We start from the raw sequence: 19,924 nt of genomic DNA, 5'->3' as shown, positions 1-19,924 counted from the left end.
TTTAAATATTGAGTAAAAGTCCTGGTTTCATTGGCAGATTACTTCACTAATTTAAAAAGACATTTTCTGAAACAAGTAGATGTGTTCAGGGAACAAAAATGCATTTTTGGATAAAACTGTTTTAAAAAGATGCAATAACTGCATACATGTGCACAACTTTCAGCTAAAACTTTATTCAAGACGACCTGAAATATAGTTCTCACATCCTAAAACAGTTTAGCTGATATTACTCACTTGTATTGTTTGGTTTAAGCCAGAGTTGGCCAACATGTTACAAAGGATGTATTTGTACAAAAGGTATCAGTCAGGAGAAGGCTAAAAAGAATCCACAGCATTATAAACACTTCATGTTGATGTGAAAATAGCCCTCAGTTATTGTAAAATCTACATGGCATTGCAACAGCTTTAAGAATATCTGGCAAATAATGATTTATTTAAGATGTAAACCATATTACATATTTAATATGTAATATGGATTTCCCTGCACTGCAAAAACAAAGTATTTTTGGTCTCGTTTCTACTGTGAATATCTTTATACCCTTGAAATAAAACAAAACTAATTTGCAAGTAACTTTTTACCAAGACAGGAACTTGTTTAAAGTACAAAAAAAAAAATAATAATATTGTTAAAAGTGTCCTAGTCCCACTGGAAGATTTTTTTAATATTTTGATCTGAGTTAGTTATTACTTTTTAGCATGAAAAAGGAGATTATTTTAAAGTAAATAATTCCTTAATATCGATGAAAACGTTGTAGTACCACAGGTATTATTATTTCACTTACAACATAGAAAAAATCTTTTGTTAGAAATAAATCAATTTAAGGAAATATGTACTGAAATCAAGCTCATATATCATGTTAAAAAGTCAGTTGTAAGATATTTGCAATAGAAACTAGACCAGAAACAGTTGGTAGGATCTTGAGTTTTTGCAGTGCGCTCTTTGTGCTCAGTGTAAATTAGCAAACACCCAGATTCTGTCAGCTCCTATTAAACAGAGAGCAGAGCAGGACGCCTGGTAGCATGACTTCATTCTGGTGTCACAGCCGCTGACACAGAACAGCTCCGGCCCGAACATCTGAACCTGCAGCAGCAACGCTTTAAACATGCATGCAAAATTACAAGTTAGGAAAAAAATCTATAAAAAGCCACAATTAGAGATTGGTTGCTACCTCAAAAGGGGGGGAGGAAGAAGCTAATCTAAAGTTTATAAATCTGTTAAAGTAACCATTTCTGGAGGGGAATTAGAAGTGGAAGCTGACAAACCTGGCTGGTGCTGCAGACATCAAGCAGGAAAGTAAAGTAGAGAAGGAAGAAGATGGACAGCAGAGGAGAGGAGAGACTGAAAGTGTCGTTCAGGGAGGAGGAGTGTGGTCCGCAGACAGGACAGGGGCGGAGTTTGGAAACAGGACTACTGCGGTCATTTTTAACTCTGCACAGCCATCATATCTCTAACTTTATCGCACTTCGTCATGTTACGACCAAAGGCTTTAATTTGTTAGGCTAACATAGAGGAGCATGTAATTACCAACTGGAAGGAGAGAGACACAGGAACAGTTTCCAACCTTTACAAATAAAAAGTGTGGTGTTTCTCTTTAGCAACCTAAAATGAAACTACACCATGTGTAATAATGTCATAAAATCTGAAAATCCATTTTGCAATTCTTTATGCTAAAATATGTAATAGCATTATTATATTTTCCACCGATTATTACAAAATGCAGAGGTACACCGCAAAAACATAAAATCTTACAAAGCATTTTTGGTTTAGTTTCCAGTCCAAATATCTTCATAGACTTAAAATAAGAAAAAACTTACGTAGAACTTTCATCAAAATATAGGAGCTTGTTTCAAGTCAATAATTACTGCTTTTTTAAAAATGTAAAATTAACTTTTTTGAGCTTTTTGTTACATTATAATTTTATGTCCTCATCAAAAGCATACCTGGAGTGTTGCCTTGATTCTTTCATGGATGTTAAAGAAATCTTTTAATCTCCATGGCAACCATTCAGATGCGAAAAACGCCTCCCAGTGCGGCCCTCCCTCAGTCAGCTCCTTCAGACTAGCCAGCAGCAATTAGCAAACATCTGGTGGAATTCTGCATTTCATGTTATAAGCTACTTCTCAGTGAAATGCTGGTAAAAATCCTTTGTTAAAGGGTTAATAGAGGGATCATGTTGTGATGACTTCCTGAAGGCGGAGCTACAGAAAGAGAAGGAGCTTCTTAAAGAGACAGATGCATTTTCCAATTTCAAGTTACTAAATTACAAAGTCAAATTTATTTTAAGTCACATTTGATATATAGAGCATTTTTATAACTGAAGTTAAAGTTACTTGATTGTGCTATAAAACGGCACTAATACATAATACTGCCATTTTAATTAAAAATAACTAATTAGGTTTTACAGTGTATGCGCTCCCTTTGAATGGTTATAAAAACTCTTCCTTTATTGGAGTATGTTGGACATTTTTTCATTTATTTCCACTCTGCTCTTCCTGAGAGTCTGAGCAGCAGACAGTTTGCAGGTAATTGAGATCATCTGCTTCATTCATGTTTCGCCCATCAGCTGACTGGAAACATCCCAGTCTGACACCATTTACTGCTGCTTTTATGCACAGAAGCCACCTTTATTCAGCATAATGTGAAACCTTTCAGCAAAACAGCTTCACTTTATTCAATGTGAACGAAGAGACTCTTTATTTCTGGATCTAAACTAAGACAGACTTATTTAAAAGCAAATAAAAAATCAATTAAAGCTGCAGTATGTAATAGATATTTTCTATGTATTTCTTAAAACTGGCACCATGTTGTTACAGTATAGCATGAGGCAGATAATCTGTGAAAAGGTCAATTCCTGAGCTGCTGATGAACTGCAGCGCTCCCGACCAAAAACAACCAATCATAGCCAGGGGGCGGGTCTTAGCGCTGTCAATCAAGCTCAAGGTAATTTTGCTTATGTAGCACATTTTCAGCAGCATGACAGTTCAAAGTGCTTTACTGAATTAGAAGAAGATACAAACGAAACAACAAACCAAAAGAAAGACAAAGTAAAAGTATGAAACTACATATTGGTTCCCCATGTTTAATAAAAATAAAAATACTAAGTCCATAATATAGAAACTAATGGGGGTTTCTTTGGATTCTTGTTGTGATAAAACTACATGTGGGTTGTCCATGCTTGGTAAGATTAGTGAGGTATAAAACTAAATGCAGGTCCCAGTTGTTCTGGGTGGAGTTCCAGATTTGTTCAATATGAAGCTAAATGTTGGTTCTCCATGTTTGATTCTCGTTCAGGGTTGTTAAGTAGACGAGACTTTATCATTTTTCTAGAAACAAGACAAAACCAACTTACAAATTAACTTTTTTGGAAGATATAGGAGCTTGATTTTCATAAATGACTCTTTAATATTAATGGAAAAAGTACTCCATATACAGTCATATTATTTCACTTATAACATGGAAAAACGTCTTGTTAAAGTGAAATAATCTGCCAGTTGAACTATTACTTTTTATCAATATTAACAATTTAGTGACTTAACACAAGCTCCTACATCTTACTGGAAAGTTAGTTTTGTCTTATTTGAAATATATTAATATAAATTGTAAGATTTTGTGTTTTTGCAGTGTTAGCCTGGCACTGTTTAACACAATGACATCTCTCTCTCTCCCATTCTCTCTGGGCGGTCAAAACTCCCTGTTTAATTCTGGGTAATGAGTTTAGACGTCGGACACTAACAAAGTCTATATAAAGGTCGGGTCCACTGAACCGTCGCCTCAAGCACCATTTATGCTAAATCTGCTGCCAAATACCTGAAACAGATTGTAAAAAGATTAAGTCTGCAATGGAAACGCACAGGAGAGAGAAAACTTACGATCTGATATCAAACTTATAGTTTGTTTAAGTCATTGTTTGCTGTGCTGGAAGGATTCAGAGGAACTGCAGGGGTTGCAGAAGAACATTAGTTCCTCTTGCTTTTCTTTCCTGGCTTAACAATTCGACCAAAACTGAGTGCTGCTTCTTGTAAAATAAACACTTCCAGACGGCTGCAGCAGAATGATAAGGGCTGAACCATAAGTATTTTAGGGGAGTCGTTCTTCGTTTCTACTGCATCTCTGAATAAAAACAGCATAAATTTCAATCAGGGTTCAGTAAAAGTCCTCAGCTATTCTCAGAATGATGTGGTGCGAAGCGACACAGAATGTCCTGTCCTTATGGTGGACCGAACCCCAGCCTTTGATACGCTGACCACCACGTCAGGTCGAGGTACTGGGCCGCCGTATCGCGCCCTGCCTCACCGTGGTTTTCCTCATATCGTTCCGATCATTCCTTCTGTGCGGCTGCTTCAAATTATAGGGCTTCCTTAAACCGTTTTCATTTTGGTGTACCTCAGGGTTCTGCATTTGGGGCCCTTGTTATTTCTGGTTTTACATGCCACTTGAGCACATTTTGGACCGTTTTAAAGATGACTCATGTCAATGCTAATCTCTTTTAGGCCTCAAAAGTTATAAAAGAAAAAAAACAAACATATTCTGCATGTTTAAATCTAAATAAAAATATTTGGCATTACTTCTGCCACATAATTTTATTTTTAGAATGCAGTGCATGATAAGAAATTTTTACATACTTATGTGAGTGAGACGTCATACTGGTCTCACTGTTATAAGTTTCACCATGGACATAAGAGTTGTAAATTTAAACTGTTTTCATTTTGGTGTACCTCAGGGTTCTGTATTTGGGGCCCTTGTTATTTCTGGTTTTACCTGCCACTTGAGCACATTTTGGACCGTTGTAAAGATGACTCATGTCAATGCTAATAAAATGGCTAAATAAAAATACTTGGCATTACGTTTGCCACAGGATTTCTTTTTCTTAATTTCTGCATCCACAAAGCATTAGGTGTGCCACTGGTTAAAAATAAGGTTGAAATTTCCTAAACTAGTCACACAGAAAGAGTGATTAACATAATTAAACTGCAAATTGCAAATTCATTTAAGCATATTTTTAAAGTTATTGATGCTTTCATTGAACAGTCGATAAAACAGTAAAACAACAATCCCAACAATACAGGCACGTTTTTTTTTAGCATTACTGGAATTAAGAATAAATAAAAGAAAAATTATGATCACAACAAGTTAACCAATGTTTTTGTTAAAATATAAGATGAAGTTCTAGGAAGATCCATTTATGAAGTTTCTCACCTTTGTTCGGATGTAAACTTGCTTTGGTCTTGTCACTGCAGCCCTGACTGCGCCGGTTCCCAGCAGCGCTGACCGAGCCTCTGGGAGGGACGTCACCGCCAGCAGTGGACACCCTTGTTGTCGGGCCAGGAAGTCTGATGAGCAGATCAGGAAGAAAAACAAAAAAAACAATGGAAGAAGAGAGTAAATAGGCCAGACATCTGAGCTTTCACAAGGGAGGTTTAGACATGTGAACATTTGATTTAACACAAAAAAGGACTTTTTCACAGAACAGGTGAGAACCGGTTTAGGAAGGTCAGCAAGAACTGTTGTACATTTCAAATTCTTACAAAAGTCTCCTATGAGTACATCTGTTATATGTTGTTTGATGCAACAGTCAAACAACAAAGAGAAAATTTATTTCGTTTCCACATACTATTGCAAATATTATATACTTTAAGTAAAAACATCTGGATCTGATCAACAATCAAACAAATTTTAACATATTCAGAATAACTGCTAATAAAAATAATATATTTGAATAGTTTATTACCTTTAACACACCTTTTGAATATTAAAATACACATAAATACATTGTAATAACCAGGTGTTATGAATCTAACAGTAATATCCTCAAGTTGTAGTTACACAAGTTCACCAGAAGATGGAGACATTGAACCACATTTCAGGGTCTGTAGTGTCTACAGGAGGCAGGTGCAGCAAATCACATTTTGGGACGGGCTGCATGCAAAACCAGACCTTACATTCAGTTTCAAAGGGAAAGTTTATTACATTAAAGTAAAATTCATGCTGAGAATCTGACAAAATGTCAACAGAACCAAACAAAACAGAACAAAGGCAAGTTTCTGTCACGCATCACTTCAAACGCACAATCCCTGCTGCAGGTTCTGTGTTAATTATTAATGTCACATTATATAGGGGAGAGGGGGATGTTCTTGTCAAGAAAACCAACCCACACACACTTACTTACTTAAGGGTTATCTAAAGGTCTTTTACAGCCCATTTAGCAGACCGGCCAAATGAGGCGTGATGCCAGAAACAGACAAGAACCCTCTGAAAGTGGAGCCAGGAGCTTTAGTTTCTATCTGTGGAGCACCATCACTCATGCATTATTGATGGTGCTTGTAGTAGAAATTGCCCTTAATCACAGACAAAGAAACAATAGAAACCTCATAATGGTTGAAAAAAATAAGTTATCTCTGATTAGAGGCAATTTCTAGCTTTCTACACTGTAAAAACATTAAATCTTACCAAATATTTTTAGTGCAAACATTGTAGTCGACTTGAAATAAGGCAAAACTAACTTCTAAGTAACTTTTTAGTATGAAATATGAGCTTTTTTAAGCCAATAATTGCTTAATATTGATGAAAATGTAATAAGTGAAATAATCTGCCGATGGAGCCAATACTTTTCCATGCATTTTAAGGAATTACTGACTTAAAACAAGTTAATATATTTTGCTAAAAAGTTACTTTAGTCTTATTTTAAGTGTACTAAGATATTCACACTAACAACTAGACAAAAACTTGGAAAGACTTTGTGTTTTTGCAGTGTAATTCCAGATAAAAGTGTTGGTGAGGTGAAGGAAAGGGCAGGAAATCAGGAGAGCAAGTGAAGCTGACCTAGAGCTCTTTTTTTGACCAATGGAAAACTTGAGAAGTTTACTCTGACAACCATCCTTGGAGGAGGAGAAGAAGAAGAAAAGAGACGGGAGACGTGGAGGAGGACGGGAGAGAAGTCATGTTTAGAAATTTAAATGATATGAAATGTGAGCAAGAAGATAGAAATGTCAAAATGATGGATTGAAGAAAGTGAAGCACAACATTTCATCCACTCATGTCTCCTGGTTAAAGCTGCAGTATGTCATTTTTATAAAAATATATATTTTTTACTTATTTGTTGAAAGTGTCAATTTGTCGTGACAATTTACAGATAATTTGTCTTCTTCCAGTGCTAAATAGAAACAACCAATCAGATGATTGAATCATGAAGCTCAGCATTCCTGACAGGCTATGCTAATGCTAGTTGCAATTAGCAATAAATCAATTAATCACATGATGAATCAAAACTATATCAGTAATTTCCAATTGCATGATTTATTGTTTTTCTCTTTTCTCTCACTGAAAGACAATTTTAGTTTTGAATTGTCCTTTGGAACTAGATCGTTAAAATCTTCAGGCTGATGTTTTGGTCTCAACTAGCTGTTATTTTGAAGGACAATGTTGTTTACAGAGACTTCATAATTTGTTTGTTTTATTGTTTTGTTTATTTGTTTTGGATATTTAAACTGTCTTCTAGTTCCAGTGTTAAATTATGGATTATTGCAATAACTTCTGGGACAATTTATTGTTTAGCAAAATATGTAATCATGACAGACCTAAGCGTAGCCAACAATGGCGGCAGATTTTCTGGAGCCATAAATTGTTGTTCCACCGTTAGCATGTTCATGGGGTTGATTGACAGCATTAAGCCCCGCCTCCTGGCTCTGATTGGTTGTTTTTGGTGCATTTCTTCAGAAGGCAATCGAGATTATATTTTCAGTCACAACAAGGTGACAGTTTTAACAAATATGTAAAAAACGTTTTTTGTTTTTTTTTTTAAGTTACACACTGCAGCTTTAATCTGCACTGATTTGGCGAACCAGCCTCACCTGGACTGCATCTCGGCCTGTGCTGCTTTCTGTGTTGTGAGGGCGGGCGTCCCATGCGGAGAGTGGCTGAGCTGTGCCGGAGCGCTGCTCTGCTGGCTCAGGGGAGGGTGTGTGTTCTGGGTTTGGGCCGCCGGCGGGAGGCTGGGCTGGGAGTTCTGCCGCTGAGCCTGCTGCTGCTGCTGTTTGTAGCGGGACAAGCTGAAGAAGAGGCCGAGGATCGCCTTCAGATTCCCATTACGAATCTCTGAGGGTCACACAGAGAATCCAGCTTATTTATGTAGCACATTTCAGCAGCTTAAACTGCTTTACACTGTGAAAACATTAAAAAACATCAGTCAACAGTTGTGAAAACCAATAACAGACATTACATTTTAACACGTTAAATATATCGATCAGTGTTCCAATGTTTGACTAAAGATCAGCGCATAAATGAGTTTCTATTGACCTTGCTTGGACCTGAACCCCAGAAATGTTCTTCAGGTGACTGAAGGCCGACTTTGTAACTGTCTATATGTATCTCTGAAGGTCCATTTCTGAGTCCATCACTACACCCGGTTTCTGGCTGTAATAACTGACTAAATTGTTCCTCTTTAGGTCCAAAGATAATAACTTCAGTTTTTTTTCTTTTCAGCTGAAAAAAATATTGATAAAATATTGTTCAAAGCATCTTTTCAGCATGATTTCACCTGGTGACATTGTAATGTAGAGTATCATCTGCATAGATTTGATAACTAATCTCACAACCTGAGGTAGTGGGAGCATCTTGAATGAGAGGGATCCCAGGATTGTACCTTGGAGGACCCCAGACTCAATTTTAGAGAAAGTAGAACATGTGAAGTGTTGAATTAGTAAAAAAACAAACCATTGAGGGTCATGCATCAGTCGAGCTCACCTTCTGCAGACAGACCCTGGATGTTGACTCCTTTAGCTGCCAGGAAACTCAAACAAACATCAATGTTCTCAATCTGGAGAGGAAAAGACACAAGAGCAAGTCAACACAGACTCCATATTTACATTCTGATTTACATGTATTAGAGGAATAAGGCTGCTCTGCCCTTTGCATGTTTAGAGTATTAACCAAATTGACATGAAGTCAAGTCAAGATGGCTTATCAGCCAACATTAAGGCAAAGAAGAAAAGCAAAAACATTTCAACGAGTCATACATCAGGTCCGTGAAGTTATTTATGGGAAACCATAAAGAAATATTAAAGCCCAAAGATCTGATCTTAAAGGATTCCATATTTTAGGAGCTCTAAAAATGAATATGTTTCATATGAGCCTGTAAATTTGTGGAACATGTAGAGACATCCAGACAGAAAGGTGTTGGCTGTGTCATAACATTAGTTAGCACGGGAATTATTAGGTTGTCCTGTTGCTCAAAATTAGCATTTCAGGAGGCATTTTGTCATCTATTTATTATTATTATTATTATTATTATTATTATTATTATTATTATTATTATTATTATTATTATTATTATTATTATTATTATTATGTTTCTATGAAATAATGAATGCAACTAAAATACATGAATAAGTTTGTTTACATGAGAAGTCGTTAAAAATTGTGTGACGCCATTATCCTCCAACCACTTCCTGTCGTCTTCTTTGTCGTTTCTGCCAGTAGAAGCTTGTGATCATGCAAAATACACTAATTTCAATACCACCAAAAAGAACCCACCTAATCCTAGCGCTGAAATGTTTGTTTTTTTTTTTTTAATTGGCTTGCTTACAGTCAGAAAAGTTATTTTTATAATTCCAATTTGCACAACAAAATACACTATGTTCTAAAGTACAACACACATGAAATCACCATTGGTCTCAAATCCACGATATAAGATTATTTAAACTAAATTTGTTAAAACGTGTGTTTGGTAATGGAGGTCTTGGTGCAACGACTGTTTAAATTCTGTGTTTTCTTTTGATGACATCGGTGAAACAAAATCAACATACATGTGTCAGCAGTTCTAAACTAAAACAACCCCTCTATTGCAGCTCAGTTGCTATGACGACAGCCCTGGCAACCTGCTGAGCTGCCATTGGACAACAGGAGGATTTGATAGGCAGACTGGCTTTGTTTCGGGATCGTCTGACCCATTATGCCCAGAATCTGATGACCGGGTCACGTGATTATAAAGCAAACCACATAAAACAAGTTATTAAATGGGAATGACCAAAGGTTGTAGGCGATGAGTAAACACAAAGGGTGATGCATGAATGATATCAATACGGCACAAAACACTCCTTCCTCATGTTACATTACACAAGCTGGCCAGACATGAGACTCTCAGATGAGCAGAACTTTACAGAACCGGCTTCACAAATAGACACAAACTAACAGAAACCTTAAAAAAGGTGAAGAATATCTGAGAGTTGGGAAAACCTGGAACACTTAGACATGGAAAAATAAATCCTCAGAGCCATATAAAAAGTAAAACACGTGTAAACTACACATTAACTCCATTGGGTGTGGGCAGAAAGCAGTTGGGTGCCATTCATCCAGCGACTAATGACATGATTACACTTAATATGCAGCAGCTAAATATAGCCTGACCTACAGACTCTCCTGCTTCCGACTTTGAGGTGAGAAGCTGAAACAAAAAGGGAGTTTTACATTTTCTATCATGTGAACTTTTAAATAAATAAATTCAATGATGGTACATGAACCAAAGTGAAGCTTACTTCTATTTTAATGTTGGTCCTTCTTGTCCACTACAATTATGAAGCAAAACATTTGGATGAAAGAAACCATCCAAATGTTGGACGGTCATGTTGGATGTTGGACTCGCTATAAGCAATAAATCAATTAAAACAATTTTTTCAAATTCCAATTAAATGATTTGCAAGTTTTTTTCTCTTTCTACCAAAAACTAGATGACAAAAGTCTTCATTCAGCTGCTGTTGTCTCAACTAGACCATTTTTTAAAAACTATTTTGCTTACAGAGACTCCATAATTTGTTTGATTTATGTTTCTGTTGTTTTGTTTATTTATTTTGGATATTTAAAATGTCTTCCAATTCCAGTGTTTATTAAAATGAAAAAAAAGAAGCTTTGTTGCAATGTTGTTTGTGAAATACTTGACTTTCTGTGAACGTAAGGTTCGACAAAATGTACGGAAAGTGTTTCATATAATTCAATATCAATAATTATTTAAGTTTTTGTTTTGTTTAAATATCTGAAAAACGGCCAAACTGGACTGACATTTCCTGATTTATCCTCAGTTTTCACTTTAAGCAGTTATGAGGCCCTTAACTGTTAAACTGTTACTGAGCAAGTTACTCAAAGGTTGTTGCTAGGTAACCAAAGTTGGGTGGGGGACTTGAAACTGCTTCTTATCCAGAATGTTGTTGCTAGGTAACCAAAGAGTGAGTGAGTTAGTTGATACCGCCAAACTAGCTCAGCTGGCCATGGGAGGTTAATCCTTTCGGTTTATTGATATATATATATAAAAAATTCCCTTCTCACCCACCGCGGGTGGTGATTCTTCTTCCTCTTAGCTCGGGTCCTCTACCAGAGGCCTGGGAGCTTGAGGGTTCTGCGCAGTATCTTGGCTGTGCCTAGGACTGCACATTTCTGGACTGAGATGTCTGATGTTGTTCCTGGGATCTGTTGTAGCCACTGTTCCAGTTTGGGGGTGACTGCCCGAGGTCCCGATGACCACAGGCACCACTGTGGTCTTCACCTTCAGGCCCTCTCCAGTTCCTCCCTTAGGCCCTGGTATTTCTCTAGTTTCTCATGCTCCTTTTTCCTGATGTTGCAGTCACTTGGTATTGCCACATCCACCACACACTTTCCTCTGTTGTTTATCCACCACGACTATGTCTGGTTGGTTCGCCCTCACCATTTTGTCTGTCTGGATCTGGAAGTCCCACAGGATCTTAGCTCGGTCATTCTCCACTACCTTCGGGGGTGTTTCCCACTTTGATCTTGGGGGTTCCAGTCCATATTCTGCACAGATGTTTCTGTACACTATGCCTGCCACTTGGTTGTGTCGTTCCATGTATTCTTTCCCTGCCAGTACCTTGCACCCTGCTGTTATGTGTTGGACTGTCTCAGGGGCCTCCTTGCACAACCTACACCTTGGGTCTTGTCTGGTGCGGTAGATCTGGGCCTCAATTGCTCTGGTGTTTAGGGCCTGTTCCTGGGCTGCCATGATGAGGGCCTCTGTGCTGTCCTTCAGTCCAGCTTTTTCCAGCCACTCATATATATATATATATATATATATATATATATATATATATATATATATATATATATATATATATATACATATATTTATGATTTATTGTCCAGTCCTATGTGAGTGTCATTAAATATCTTTTAATTTAACTCCTCTTAAATTAAGCTTCCAAAGTATTTCTATGCTATTTTGGAGTATGAACAGGTCAAAACTCCCCTGCTAACTCTGATCTGAGAAACAGCTGTCAGTATAGCGGACATATGCTGTCCTTGTAGACGACACGGTACAAGTAGGGCAAGAATGGGGACTATGGCCTTCTTTGAATACCACAACTACCCAAAAATAACCCTCTTTGAAACACCGCTCTAACCAAGTCTTTCTTTAATACCCTGAATCTGAAACCTCACGTTGGTGACTGAACTTCTCTCTCTGCCACTTTCTCTGTCATAGCTGCAGTCTGAGTAGCAGTCACCTTCAGAGAGTCTCGTCATAAATGCCAGGCCTGTCCTGCTGAGATGTACCCAGCCACGCCTCTCTGGGGGGTAAAACACTGAAACCCTGTGCTATTTAAAACCTCCAGGAAGACGGACGCACAGCAAACACAGAAACTTCGTCCAGAGGTCAAAATCTGAAGCAAAAGTTGTATTTAAGTGGCTGAAATTTCAGAGTCCACATCTGAAGATGATAAGAACTAAAGAGGATTGAACTAAAAAAAAACCCAAAAAACTGATTTCTGACTTTAATCCCAGACTTTCGAGGTTTGATCTCAGAAGGTTAAAGTGATAATTCAGAGATTAATGTCAGAATTCTGTGGAAAAAAAGTCCAAATTCTGAGATTAAATCCAACATTCTGAGAAAAACATCAAACTTCTCAGATTAAAGTCAGAATTCAAAGCAAAATAAAAACATCGAAATTCTGATAAAAGAAAACATCACAACCCTGATTTGACAGTCAAATTTCTGAGGAAAATGTCCAAATTCTCAGATTAAATCAAAATTTGGAGAAAAACATAAAATGTCTGAGAAAAATTGTCAAAATTCTGAAATTAATGTTTTTCCACAGCTGTTTGTTTCTGACTTAACAACATGAGAAGTTAAAACCAGCCATGATAAAACCATAATAAAAAGCCAAAGTTTCTCTGAATCATCACTCCTCCTGTCTAAACCACAAGTTAAAGTATCACTAATACTTTTTGAGATTACAAGCTTATGACAAAAACCTTCCCAAAACCACAATAAAAATCCTTAATGAGGATCATGTCATTATTTTATAGAAAAAAATATCTATTAAATATTCTTCAGCCTATGATAAAACATGCTCTGTGCTGAAAATGCTGCAAACTGTGACTGTTAAATCTAGAAAATCCAGAATAAAACCTCCCTATGTGAAAATACCTCTAAACAAATCAGAAGTTTCCAGCGTCAGACGCGTTTCTGAGGCCCGACTTCTCGCCGCGGCTCCGCCGTCGGTCACTGCCTGCTCCGCTTCCTGACAGCCGCACTGGGCCGGCCGGACAACTACTGAACAAACACTTCCAACCATCACAGGGCTGCTATTGTGTGTGTGCATGTGTGTGTTTATGGGTGTGTGTGTGTGAGAGAGAGAGAGAGAGAAAGAGGAAGAGAGGTAGGGAGTACTTTTTTTGCAAGAGCAGAATTTTGATGGCTCACAGTTGTCATTTGTGACTTAAAATATGACAACTTCATTATTTTTAAGCTAAGCTAAAGCTACATAGCTTCCTGTTTCCCCATATGACGTAACAATAAATGTGATTTATCACTGATTTTTGACATTTTAATGGTTGCTTATCATTTTCCCATCTCATTTGTACTAACCTTTGAGACATGAGATCTACACTACAATCTGACAATCACTAATGGAAACAAAAAGGTTTCCAAGAATGTGGAGACATATGCAGCAAAACATTATTGCTAATGCTAAATAATACAGAACTGCACTGAAGCTAGTGCAGAACTGCACACTGTAAAAAATATAAAATCTTACCAAGTTTTGTGGTTTAATTTTTAGCATAAATATATCAGTACTAGTGCAATAAGACAAAAATAACTGAAAATTAACTTTCAGGAAGATTTATGAGCTTGTTTTATGTCAATAGTTAATTAAAATTGCTGAAAAAGTGTCAGTTCTACTGGCAGATCATTTCACTTATAACAAGATATTTTTTCCATATTAAAAGTGAAATAATCTGCCAGTGGACCTGGAACTTTATCATAAATTTTAAACGATTATTAACTAAAATGAGCCTTTATATCTTCCTGAAAAGTTACCAGTAAGTTAGTTTTGTCTTATTTCAAGTAAACTAAGACATTTGCAGCAGAACTAGTTGAACTAGTTGGTCTACACCAACTAGACCAAATGTAACTAGAACAAATATACTGGATAAGATTTTGTGTTTTTAAAATCTTAGTTTGCGAAATGAGACAATACCGGAAGCCACAGACAGATCTGCAACTAACAATTTTTGTTTTATTTATCTTTTTAAGACATAACATTATTTCTCTACCTATTAAAATTTATCATTAACTAATATTCTATTGTTTTATCTTCAATGAACAGTTCCCGTTTAATTTTTAGAACATGGCTGAACTAATGTCTTTATTTTTAAAGGCCACACTTTTCCCAGATTCCTGGAGGGAAACTCTGTCTGTGCTGCTGATCAGCTGCAGATGACTTTCTGCTAAAACAGGGACACTGAGTGCATCTGCAGCCAGTGGCAATGCTCTTCATCACTGCATGGAGAAAACCAAACCCCAGGGTCAAACACGGGAAGTTTTCTCCGTTCAGCCTGTTATTTCACCTTCTGCTGCAGGTGCAAAATTTTTTTCCCAGAGATCAAAAAAACACAGCAAATGATTCACTTTTTCTCCTTTTTCGTTGCTTTGCAACAGAAACTAAAGTTGCTCTTCTCTTATCGGTTCAACATGTGATCCTCCCAGCTCTGGCCCGGTGACTAAACTTGGGATTTTCCCACTGAAACACTCTTTTTTTCTTACATACTCTAAATTGTTAGTTTTCAAACAATCTTTGGCCATTGTTTTTGTTGACACTAACAGTTATGTGAATTTATATTAAATATTTATGTGGCTATATCATTTGCATTCTCCAAATCCAATGAAAACCTCTGACAGCAACAGAAGTAACAAGAAATGCCGAAATAAATCAACTGTTGATTGAAATAAGATTGATTTTTACACTGCAAAAATAAAATCTTACCAAGTATTTTCAAAGTAATTTTAGTGTGAAGGTCTTTGTACATTTGAAATAAGACCAGATAAATTACAACTAACTTTAACTTTTCAGCAAAATACAGAAGCTTGTCAATAATCAATAATTTGTTAATATTGATTATAAAAAGTAGCTACTAGCACGTTGGTCAATAGCGCAGGGCATTCTGGGTAAGTACAGCCAAAACAAACAAGTTAGCATAGCGCTGGCAGGAAAAATGACAAAGGAGAAATTAAATCTGACGCTACTCCAGGTCTGTTTACATTTTGCAAAGAAGCAAGTTGTGTTGTTTCCTTCAGTGGTTCATGCTGCAGCGCCTCCACAGGTGAGGATTGGAACAGGTTTTTCAAAGTGTTTGGATTGTTTTTCGCAGAGCAGCAGCTGAAATTTTTACAAATGCTGCAACTTTGATCTGCAATTGAATCAGGTAATTTTTGGCGGCTCAATCCAGGAAGGCAAAGAAAAATAAAATTAACTTTTTGACACTTATATCTTTCTATTTTATAATTATGAAGGAAAAAATAGAGTCAAAGTGAAAGTTTGAGTAGAAAATTCAGACTGGTATGTATTTAACCCTGGATCATACCCATACTGCAAACGAACAAAAGTTACTATAAGTTAGCTTAAAGTGAAGTGACCCAATTCTGATTTCTTTGACGTAATGCGACCTGTATCCGATCTTTTCATGACAGTCTGAACAGCACAGGTCGGATTCTTTTTGAATGCGACCCAGGCCACTTGGGTATCCGATACGCATCTGATTTAAATACAACCTAACGTCCAGGTCGCATTCATCCGAACTGAACTCGACAAATGTCACTCTTCTGAATCCTGATACGTGCAAGCAGGAAGAATAACAACAACCACAATGGACTATAATGAGGATTAAGTTGTTAAAATGCTGCTCCGGTTGGACAACAACTTCAAATATGTAACCTCCACCGTTAGCCTCCATGTTTACTTCCACAAACACTGAGCACTTCTTCTTTTTATGGCGGTTGGTAGAACACTGAACGCTGGCGCTGTCGCGCCCTCTACTGCGCATGCGGGACACTTTCAGGTCCTTTGCCCGTTCACACTGCAGAACACATACAGGTCGCATACGGTTGGTAATGTGAACGGCCTCGGCAAAAAAATTCGATTTCTCAAAAAATCGGGATTGGGGTCACTTCAGGCTGCAGTGTGAATGCAGCCTTTGTCTTGTTTTAAGTGTAATAAGATATTTGCTGTGGAAACTTTTTCTCCAGCTTTTGCACCTGTAAAACTGTGTGAACATGCAGCAGTTTGTTGATCTACAAAAAAAACAGTTACAAGTTCCTGTGCCTGAAGGTGATTTAAATGCCAACTGTCTCTTTGCAAATCAATACCAAAATGTGGAAACAAATTGTCACAATTTTTTATTTTATTTTTCACTTTTCCAGATAAAACTGCTTATAATTTTCTCACAGACAGAATAAAATATCAAACAACTGTTTCTAAAACACGTGTCAAGCAGCTAAGGTGTTTTAAAGCAAAGCTTAAAAGTCTAGAAAACAACACTCACCGGTCATGAAAAAGGAAAAGCAAATGAAATGTTGCCGAGTGTCGATTTAAACTCAAACTGACTTTCAGAGTGAAACCTGGAGGGATAAATCTCTGTACAGGAAACCTTTAAAGTCAGTTGAGATTTTAAACAAGTACACACAAGCAGGAAAACCCATTAAATACCCGGCCCTGCTGGTTTCCACCCAGGTATAACTGTCAGTCTCCCATTTCAACTCTCACAGTTCTGACAGCAGCAGGAATAAACTACAGGCTAGCAGACATGCTATTAGCAATCAGAAAACAAGCGAAACTCTTTCTGTTTTCATCTGGATCACTTTAAAAACTGGAACAGGTTTTGCTGGCATCCTGTGTGGTTTTCACAGCTTAGTGTGAAATTTAGTCCATTAATCTGGACTGAACCAACAAACGACAAACTAAAACTGGGTGGTTCAGCACTGACCAGGTCACGGGGGTCCGTTTTAGGACGTGACAGCTGAAAAAACTGAAACTCCTTCTGAAAACTGCAAAAACTAAATCTGACCAAGTATTTTAGCTCTATTTTCTAATGCAAATATATTAGTTCACTTGAAATAAGATTATTATTTATTTGTTATTTTTCAGGAAGACACAGGAGCTTGTTTGAGTTAATACTTCCTTAAAATTTACAAAAATGAACAAATAATTTCATTTATAACAAGAAATCTTATAAGTGGAATGGAAAAGGCATATTTTCATTAATATTTACTTAAAAAATCTCTCATATCATTCTGAAAAGTTACTTTGCTTTGTGTTATCTTAAGTGTACTAAGATATTTGCACTAGAAACTAATATACATTGTAAGATTTTGCTACAAAATCTTGCAGTGTGCAGATGCATCAAACACTTTTTTTCAGGAACTGACGAAGAGCCTGCACTGCAAAAACACAAAATCCATCCATCCATCCATCCATCCATTTTCTATACCCCCTTCTTCCCTAATGGGGTCAGGAGGGTTGCTGGTTCCTCTCCAGCTGCGTCCCGGGCGAGAGGCGGGGTTCACCCTGGACAGGTCGCCAGTCTGTCGCAGGGCAACACAGAGACATACAACACAAACAACCATTCACACACACACTCACAGCTAGGGAGAATTTAGAGAAATCAATTAACCTGACAATCATGTTTTTGGACTGTGGGAGGAAGCCGGAGAACCCAGAGAGAACCCACCATGCACAGGGAGAACATGCAAACTCCATGCAGAAAGATCCCCGACCGGGAATCGAACCCGGGACCTTCTTGCTGCAAGGCAACAGCTCTACCAACTGCGCCACTGTGCAGCCAAAAACACAAAATCTTACCATGTAATTCTGGTATATTCTAGTGCAAGTTTCTTAGTACACTTGAAATAAGACAAAACTAATTTACAATTAACTTTTCAGCAAAATACAGGATATTGTTCTGAGTCAAATAATCTTTAACACCGATTAATAAAGTACTAGCTGTACTCCCATATAACATCACATTTTCTGATGTTATGAGTGAAATAATCTGGGAGTAAACTAAATGGTGCTGAAAAGTTATTTATGAGTTACTTTTGTCTTAATTCCTGTGGACTTATATATTTGTAGGCCTGTGCAATAAGCAATAAATCAATTAATAGCATGATGAATAAATTTTCTCTTTTCTCTCTTTCTACCAAAGATGTAAAGACCAAAGTCTTCAGTCAAATAAACAACTAGTTTTGGTCTCAACTAGTTGTTTATTTGAAGGGCAGTTTTATTTACAGACTTCATAATTCATTTTATTTGTTGTTTCTGTTGTTTTATTTTGTTGTTTGTCTTCCAGTTCCAGAGTTAAAAATTTACTAGAATTTAAAGTTTATTGATATATATGGTGTTTTTGCAGTTGATGTTTTTATTTTTTACATCCAGAGGCCTGGGTTCAGCTAAACGTTGGTAATTGGCAGCAGCTCTGGAAGCTTTGGGACTTTAAAGTGGAGTTTCTCCAACCCAGCTGTCAAACAAACTCCACAAACCTGAGTGTGTTTGTTTTGATGGTGCTACAAACACAAAGCCGATATTTGCATAATGACTGCGGTTGCACCTGCCCTTCATGGCGCCGCGTTTCCTTCAAAGCTGACGAAGCTGCTGAGATTAGACCCAGAGATCCAATAATCCCCGCTGGAGCTCAGCACATAAAGGCTCATTCAAACCTAGCCGCCATAAATTTAACAAACCGTCTATGAATATCCAAGATGAAATGTGGTTTTCAAGTCTCTTTTGATGGTCTTCTGTAAAGTGGAGCTATTTTTGTAAAGAGCAAAAGGAACCCAAGAAACAAAGAATAACTTTAATTCAGATTTTAAAAAGCATGTAGCTTATTCTCGTTCAACTTTATGTTTATTTTATTATAACTTTATCTTTGTATTATTTCTACTTCATTCTCATTTGGCTTTATGTCTCTAAATATCATAGCTTTATTCTAACTGTGTTCTCTGAATATTATGATTTTAATCTCTAAATATTATGACTTTATTTTAACTTTATTCTCTAAATGTTATGACTTTAATTTCTACATTGTTTTTACCTTTTTTATATAAACATTATGACTTTATTCCTTAAATATTATAACTTTATTCTCTAAATATGACTTTATTGTCTGAATATTATCACTTTTTCTCTTATTATGATAACTTTATTTTTGTAATATTAATCTCATACAATTTTATTCTCGTAATGTTATCATTTTATTGTGATCTTATTTTGACTGCATTTTCATAAAATTTCATTCTCATACTTTTATTTTATTTATTTATTTACTCTTGTGTAAATATGCAATAAAACATGAGAAAAAAAAAAGATTTGAACACATGAAAACAAACTAAGCTCTGTAAAAGGAGCGCAGTCTGTAATAGACGCCCTCACGTTTCGGGGCCTCCTGTTTGGGATCAGCTGTGGTTCCACCTCTGTCTCAGATGTTAAATTTGGGTGTGCTTGTCTCTCCCTGCGTCTCTCTGGTGCTTAGAAAGGCTTCAATAATCTGGCTGGTGGCCAGAAATATCCCCGCTCAGCTGGCACACCGACCCAATTTACAGCCCATCTCACGCAGCGGAGGGCGGGCCGGCCTGGGGATGCGCCGCCGCCGTTT

The 19,924-nt window shown here is 36.9% G+C and overlaps 1 protein-coding gene across 7 annotated transcripts in view; it reads right to left on the bottom strand.

The window, feature by feature from the left end:
- The window catches only part of nav2a (neuron navigator 2a), a 251,668-nt gene that overhangs the window by 72,298 nt on the left and 159,446 nt on the right, over positions 1 to 19,924 (bottom strand). For 5 of the 7 annotated variants that reach the window (XR_006372495.1, XM_044135719.1, XM_044135739.1 and 2 more), the window contains exons 4-7: positions 8,741 to 8,813; positions 7,849 to 8,092; positions 6,821 to 6,877; positions 5,198 to 5,331 (exon numbers count right to left, since the gene is read on the bottom strand). Coding sequence is in view for 6 of the 7 variants with exons in the window: in XM_044135719.1 (XP_043991654.1) it covers positions 5,198 to 5,331; positions 6,821 to 6,877; positions 7,849 to 8,092; positions 8,741 to 8,813 (508 nt within the window). In the remaining variant the exon portion in view is untranslated. The remainder of the gene's footprint in view (positions 1 to 5,197; positions 5,332 to 6,820; positions 6,878 to 7,848; positions 8,093 to 8,740; positions 8,814 to 19,924) is intronic. The other 2 variants (XM_044135764.1, XM_044135730.1) reach the window with 1 other exon arrangement.

Source organism: Gambusia affinis, linkage group LG02 (assembly GCF_019740435.1).
Source record: "Gambusia affinis linkage group LG02, SWU_Gaff_1.0, whole genome shotgun sequence".
Lineage (NCBI taxonomy): Eukaryota > Metazoa > Chordata > Actinopteri > Cyprinodontiformes > Poeciliidae > Gambusia > Gambusia affinis.
Note: the sequence above shows the minus strand (reverse complement) of the source record. Positions and strands in the feature narration are given on the sequence as shown.